Source organism: Procambarus clarkii, chromosome 29, assembly GCF_040958095.1.
Source record: "Procambarus clarkii isolate CNS0578487 chromosome 29, FALCON_Pclarkii_2.0, whole genome shotgun sequence".
NCBI lineage: Eukaryota > Metazoa > Arthropoda > Malacostraca > Decapoda > Cambaridae > Procambarus > Procambarus clarkii.
The window spans coordinates 4751033-4758702 of record NC_091178.1 but is presented as its reverse complement, the minus strand read 5'-3'; the positions used below and the strand labels follow the sequence as shown (position 1 = coordinate 4758702).

General features: G+C 46.7%; 1 protein-coding gene across 1 annotated transcript; it reads left to right on the top strand.

Moving 5' to 3' along the window:
• Window positions 1–6547: 6547 nt before the first annotated feature.
• On the top strand, window positions 6548–7231 carry LOC138369568 (uncharacterized). The gene has a single exon (XM_069332987.1). The coding sequence runs from the start codon at window positions 6548–6550 to the stop codon at window positions 7229–7231; it is 684 nt and encodes a 227-aa protein (XP_069189088.1).
• The last annotated feature ends 439 nt before the right edge of the window (window positions 7232–7670 follow it).

Sequence of the window (7670 nt, the reverse complement as noted above, 5' to 3'; positions counted from 1 at the left end):
GTGGACAAGAGACTATGTACTGAGGCCAGTGAATGACCTCACAGGGTCATGGCAGGTTAGGTCAGGTCAAGACCGGTCTATATGTTGCGAATCCGTCTAATATATAATGACTGTAATTGTTTTTAGAGAAAATAAGAGAGGGAACAACAGAGTACAGGATATTACAATGATGGTCCACCAGGCTGTTTGAACTACCTTTCTCCCTTATTTCTAATGAACGTTATCTAACGTATGTGATGCAGTTTATTGGGTTAGTTTCATTTGGAATATGAAATGATATCAAAAAGATTGTTGGAGAAATATTTTCTTTCTGTCGTCTTGGGATCTCTTTTTTATTTTTGGAGACACCGCGAGTATTTCTTGGTGGCATAATTCACATAGTATCTGTCAGCCCGTGGTGAACTATCTTCTCCAGCGTTGAACAGCAATAGATGTTATTAGCTTTTAAGAGAGAGAGAGAGAGAGAGAGAGAGAGAGAGAGAGAGAGAGAGAGAGAGAGAGAGAGAGAGAGAGAGAGAGAGAGAGAGAGAGAGAGAGAGAGAGACACACACACAACAACACGTTAAGAAAAGTGTGCAGAGGAAAGGGAGGAAAGAGAAGAGTGTGGTGTATGTCAACATAAGCAAGACTCACGCCACACTTGACCTCACGCTCAAGTGAGAGTAATATTCTCCAAGTGAACAAGTGAAACTTTCCTCCCCACCTTGACAGTGCCTTCAGTCCTCTCTCTCTCTCTCTCTCTCTCTCTCTCTCGGTCCCTGGTACCCCCGGCCGGGCCTGGCCGGGGGTGCCAGGGCCTCGGGCCTTATAGAGGGCCTACAACATAACTGACTTCTTTGAGTAGGCTTTCAGAAACCTACTCAAGCAGCGCTAGGGGTACTTGGACCTAAAGTCCCTAAACCCGGGATTTTAGGTCGAAGTCCTAAAGGCCCGGATTCCATTCCCGGCCGAGGCAGAAACAAATTGGGCAGTTTCTTTCATCTGTTACCAATGTTCACATAGCTGAAAATAGGTATGTGGCAGTACCTATTTGTGCTGCTGCTACGGGTTGCATCCTGGGGATGTGTACTCACCTAGTACTCACCTAGTTGTGCTTGCGGGGGTTGAGCTCTGGCTCTTTGGTCCCGCCTCTCAACTGTCAATCAACAGGTGTACAGGTTCCTGAGCCTACTGGGCTCTATCATATCTACACTTGAAACTGTGTATGGAGTCAGCCTCCACCACATCACTTCCTAATGCATTCCATTTGTCAACCACTCTGACACTAAAAAAGTTCTTTTTTTTTTTTTGTGTGTGTGTGTGTTTGAGAGAAATATATTTATAGTGGACAGGATGAAGGAAGATAGTTCGGCAGTCAGTACATTAGACAACTGAGGGTTAGAAAAGCGGGGTCCAAGAGCTCGAGCCTGCAGGCACAAGTAGTAAACACATACACACACTGAGGTGACTGGGCGGACAGCACGCTGGACGCGTGATCCTAAGGTCCCCGGGTTCAATCCCGGGCGCCGGCGAGAAACAATGGGTAGAGTTTCTTTCACCCTATGCCCCTGTTACCTAGCAGTAAATAGGTACCTAGGAGTTAGTCAGCTGTCACGGACTGCTTCCTGGTGTGTGTGTGGTGTGGAGAAAAAAAATAGTAGTTCGTAACAGTTGATTGATTGACAGTTGAGAGGCGGGCCGAAAAAGCAGAGCTCAACCCCCGCAAGCACAACTAGGTGAATACACACACACACACACACACACACACACACACACACACACACACACACAAAGTTTCACAACGTAGTTTCAAAGCGTTATACGACAAAGAGTACTGGGAAGACGGGACACCCCGAGTTTTTGTTTGTTGCCGCCGGAGGCGGCTAGTTTATTGTGCACCCCATACTCATCCTGTGAGCGGTAGCGCAAAAAGCATTACAGAGGGCACAAAAGGTCTTTATCAGACCTTATCTTAGATTATTACATAAACAATTTCATCTATCCTTCACACCTTATAGTTACAATGTCAGCTAGTTACAGAGAATGTTCTGTTTCAAGATCTATATATTTACAGTAAGTCAATATACATTAATGGTAGGTCTTATCGCTAATACATAAGTGGCACCACGAGCGTAGCTCTCATCCTGTAACTACACTTGGGTAACTACTCTAGAGTAATTACACACACACACACCCACACATTAATCCCCAACGTCTTGACAGGAGTAAGGGATTATGTAACTATGGACTTCCAGTCTCATTCCTCGAGTTCTCTCACCGAGACTTTAGCCAATAGTTACTTGGAAGACAAGACAATTATGAGGAGAAAGCACTAAGCCAGTACCACTATACAGCACTTACAAGTAATACGACAACAAGGATTTGGGATAAGACGGAGATGAACGAATGGTACCCCCACCCTCTTGACCAATTGGGGGATCGAACCCCGACCTGCAAGAAGCGAGGCCAGCGACCAGTGGCTGGTAGTTACCGGGAAATCATCAAAGACTGCGTTGCTTGCATTACTGTCGACCTGAATGGCATCAAAGAAAGATGGTAGGGGAGAGTCGTACAGTTGGCGGGAGAGATCCTATTAGGATAATGTTAGGCTCCGTCCATTGGAGGAACCAGAGAGTGGAATACTCTTGCAGCCGCTCTATACCAACCCGCTGCATCACACAAGCAGCTTGGATGGACTACGCAGTTAATGCAGACTAGGATAATTTCATTACAGTTACGAACTTCAGTTTTATTAAGAATTTTTAAATTTAAATTGCATTTATTTAGCTCTACCTGATTTTATAGAGTTAAAAGGAGTCCACGTTTCAGGCAATATGCGGTGACTTTTGTAGCAGTGATTTTTTGGAAAGTTCAGGTATTTTGGTCCATGTTATCTTCTTACACTGACCTCTGTAGTCATGCCAACACTTCAGAATATCAACATTTAATGGAAAGCCGTAATCCAGACGTAACTGGAAGGGACTTGGTCTGTTGTCAACTGGAAACGTCAGCACTGTGGAGAAATGCCCGACAGATCACTGAAACATTATCTAACGCAGTGCACAGTTACAAACCCATTAAGATTTCAACTTAGATTCAACAGAGCAGAAGAAGTTGTTAAACACATATGGCAAAATCTTACTGAAGCGACCATACGAGTCATAAATACTCATACTCCGCCCAAGTAAAACGGAAACAAGCAACACTTAGTGGGCCAGCCAGAGGCTTAGGGCCCGCGCAGTGGGCCAGCCAGAGGCTTAGGGCCCGCGCAGTGGGCCAGCCAGAGGCTTAGGGCCCGCGCAGTGGGCCAGCCAGAGGCTTAGGGCCCGCGCAGTGGGCCAGCCAGAGGCTTAGGGCCCGCGCAGTGGGCCAGCCAGAGGCTTAGGGCCCGCGCAGTGGGCCAGCCAGAGGCTTAGGGCCCGCCCAGTGGGCCAGCCAGAGGCTTAGGGCCCGCGCAGTGGGCCAGCCAGAGGCTTAGGGCCCGCCCAGTGGGCCAGCCAGAGGCTTAGGGCCCGCGCAGTGGGCCAGCCAGAGGCTTAGGGCCCGCGCAGTGGGCCAGCCAGAGGCTTAGGGCCCGCGCAGTGGGCCAGCCAGAGGCTTAGGGCCCGCGCAGTGGGCCAGCCAGAGGCTTAGGGCCCGCACAGTGGGCCAGCCAGAGGCTTAGGGCCCGCGCAGGAATATCCCTGCAAAAAAAAAAAAAAGACCATTGACAGTCAAGGAAGAAGCATTACACTTGGAGCCTCGAACCAGGATTCCTCAAACACTTACTAATTTACTATTTGTGCCTGCGGGATTGAGGTGTTAGTTCTTGGACCCCGCTTTTCTAACCTTCGGATGTCTAATATACTAACTCCAGATCTACTTTCCTCTGTCATATCTACTACATACATTTCTCTCTAATAGACACACATCCCCAGGATGGAGCCCGTAGCAGATGTCTAACTCCCAGGTACTTATTTACTGCTAAATTAACATAGGTATCAGGTGAAGGAAACTGCCTATTAGTTTCTGCCTAGGTCGGGAATCGTACCCGAACCATGAGGACTATGACTCCCGAGCGCTGTCCGCTCGGCCGCGAAGACCTGTTTATCCTTTCTCAATGATGGCTATTAAGTGTGTAAGTATCAAACAACTTGTGCGCTGAGCAACGGTAAAATAACCACGAGTGGCTCTCCACTCAAGGTCGTTATTGTTATAAACGACCTTCAGGCAGCTCATAAACTGTTTAATATATGTAAACTAAACCGGCATGCTTTGAGGAAAGATGTAGAGGCTTCGTAAGTGGGTACTTAAGAGCTTGGTGAACCCCAGATACGGGATTGTAATATAAAATTGTACTTACTTTAGTTCCGACCGAGTGGCAAAGATGAAGCAGATGGACCCAGACGTCCTAAGGGTCTCCGGACGAAATAATTCTTTGAATGGACTCCATGAGGTAGAAAACGAGAGATGGGAGGAGGTAGCAGGAGGAACTGGATTACCAGACGAAGTAAAAAATAATTAATCATTGCTCAGACAAGCATGCTTCATGAACGATGACGCTCTCACCCATTAGTGGAATGATTCGAACTGATGTTATATATATATATATATATATATATATATATATATATATATATATATATATATATATATATATATATATATATATATATATGTTTTTTGTAATTAAATTGTTGTGTGTTTTTGAGCTGTGTGGAGAAACGAAAAATATCTTTAACTAGCTGTTTCATGTTAAATATTTTGCATTGTATGACTTATCAGAATGGTCTAATTATATTCTGGTAAACACGTCCGGATTAAGCGATGGATTTGTATAGGGCAGACGCGGCGGATGTTTGGATTATAGAGCCCAGCTTATAGAGCCCAGCTTATAGAGCCCAGTCTATAGAACCCAGCCTATAGAGCCCAGTCTATAGAACCCAGCCTATAGAACCCAGCCTATAGAGCCCTGCCTATAGAGTCCAGCCTATTCGTCTTCCTCTCGGTTATTGTATGTTATTTTGTATCTAATGAAAGTAAAGGTCTAGAGTCGCCTCTTAACCCCTAGAGTCAAGAGGCGAGTCTTTACTAAACTCTAGACTCTAGCATGTAGAGCCGGCTCTAGGGCGCGTGTGCTATCATGGCACTGCTGTTCAGCGCCTCTATGTCACTGCTGCAGGATTTATCCCCCAAGATAATTTTCACTGGCTTCTGGCGGACTAATGAACGAGTTCCTCGAGGCTTGCAGTGTCAGGGGTTTCCTTACGTGGAAAATATGAATTAACGATAGATCACATTAGCGAATTTTGCCCTTAGCAAAACAGGAAAGACAAGAGTTATAAGTGTCGCGCTTAAATCACTGGCAGAGTGGTTGACACTTGATGTCATGGCTCTTCTGCCTTTGACATGTGATGTCATGGCTCTTCTGCCTTTGACATGTGATGTCATGGCTCTCCTGTCTTTGACATGTGATGTCATGGCTCTCCTGTCTTTGACATGTGATGTCATGGCTCTCCTGTCTTTGACACGTGATGTCATGGCTCTTCTGCCTTTGACATGTGATGTCATGGCTCTTCTGCCTTTGACATGTGATGTCATGGCTCTCCTGTCTTTGACACATGATGTCATGGCTCTTCTGCCTTTGACATGTGATGTCATGGCTCTCCTGTCTTTGACACATGATGTCATGGCTCTTCTGCCTTTGACACATGATGTCATGGCTCTTCTGCCTTTGACACGTGATGGCATGGCTCTTCTGCCTTTGACACATGATGTCATGGCTCTCCTGCCTTTGACCCGTGATGTCATGGCTCTTCTGCCTTTGACACGTGATGTCATGGCTTTTCTGCCTTTGACATGTGATGTCATGGCTCTCCTGCCTTTGACTCGTGATGTCATGGCTCTTCTGCCTTTGACACGTGATGTCATGGCTCTTCTGCCTTTGACACATGATGTCATGGCTCTCCTGCCTTTGACACATGATGTCATAGCTCTCCTGCCTTTGACACATGATGTCATAGCTCTCCTGTCTTTGACACATGATGTCATAGCTCTTCTGCCTTTGACATGTGATGTCATAGCTCTCCTGCCTTTGACATGTGATGTCATGGCTCTCCTGTTTTTGACATGTGATGTCATGGCTCTCCTGCCTTTGACCCGTGATGTCATAGCTCTCCTGCCTTTGACATGTGATGTCATGGCTCTTCTGCCTTTGACACATGATGTCATAGCTCTCCTGCCTTTGACCCGTGATGTCATAGCTCTCCTGCCTTTGACCCGTGATGTCATGGCTCTCCTGTCTTTGACACATGATGTCATGGCTCTTCTGCCTTTGACACATGATGTCATGGCTCTTCTGCCTTTGACACGTGATGTCATGGCTCTTCTGCCTTTGACACATGATGTCATGGCTCTCCTGCCTTTGACCCGTGATGTCATGGCTCTTCTGCCTTTGACACGTGATGTCATGGCTCTTCTGCCTTTGACATGTGATGTCATGGCTCTCCTGCCTTTGACCCGTGATGTCATGGCTCTTCTGCCTTTGACACGTGATGTCATGGCTCTTCTGCCTTTGACACATGATGTCATGGCTCTCCTGCCTTTGACACATGATGTCATAGCTCTCCTGCCTTTGACACATGATGTCATAGCTCTCCTGCCTTTGACCCGTGATGTCATAGCTCTCCTGCCTTTGACCCGTGATGTCATAGCTCTCCTGCCTTTGACCCGTGATGTCATGGCTCTCCTGCCTTTGACTCATGATGTCATAGCTCTCCTGCCTTTGACTCATGATGTCATAGCTCTCCTGCCTTTGACTCATGATGTCATGGCTCTCCTGCCTTTGACTCATGATGTCATAGCTCTCCTGCCTTTGACTCATGATGTCATAGCTCTCCTGCCTTTGACTCATGATGTCATAGCTCTCCTGCCTTTGACACATGATGTCATAGCTCTCCTGCCTTTGACCCATGATGTCATAGCTCTCCTGCCTTTGACCCGTGATGTCATAGCTCTCCTGCCTTTGACACATGATGTCATAGCTCTCCTGCCTTTGACCCGTGATGTCATGGCTCTCCTGTCTTTGACATGTGATGTCATGGCTCTTCTGCCTTTGACCCGTGATGTCATAGCTCTCCTGCCTTTGACACATGATGTCATAGCTCTCCTGCCTTTGACCCGTGATGTCATAGCTCTCCTGCCTTTGACACATGATGTCATAGCTCTCCTGCCTTTGACACATGATGACAGCTCTCCTGCCTTTGACACATGATGTCATAGCTCTCCTGCCTTTGACACATGATGTCATAGCTCTCCTGCCTTTGACCCGTGATGTCATAGCTCTCCTGTCTTTGACACATGATGTCATAGCTCTTCTGCCTTTGACATGTGATGTCATAGCTCTCCTGCCTTTGACATGTGATGTCATGGCTCTCCTGTTTTTGACATGTGATGTCATGGCTCTCCTGCCTTTGACCCGTGATGTCATAGCTCTCCTACCTTTGACCCGTGATGTCATAGCTCTCCTGCCTTTGACTCATGATGTCATAGCTCTCCACCCTCTGGCTACACTAGATCGCACAACTTGTACAGCTTCATCGACGAAAATGACATCAAAGCTTTACACCAAGTACAATCTCCTGTCGCCAAAATAATACAAACAAAAAAAAATCAGCATAAACCACATGACATCATTTCGTACATTCCTAACA

Excerpts from the sequence above, each read along its gene's own strand:
- LOC138369568 (XM_069332987.1), top strand. The coding sequence starts at position 6,548 with ATGGCTCTCCTGCCTTTGACACATGATGTCATAGCTCTCCTGCCTTTG.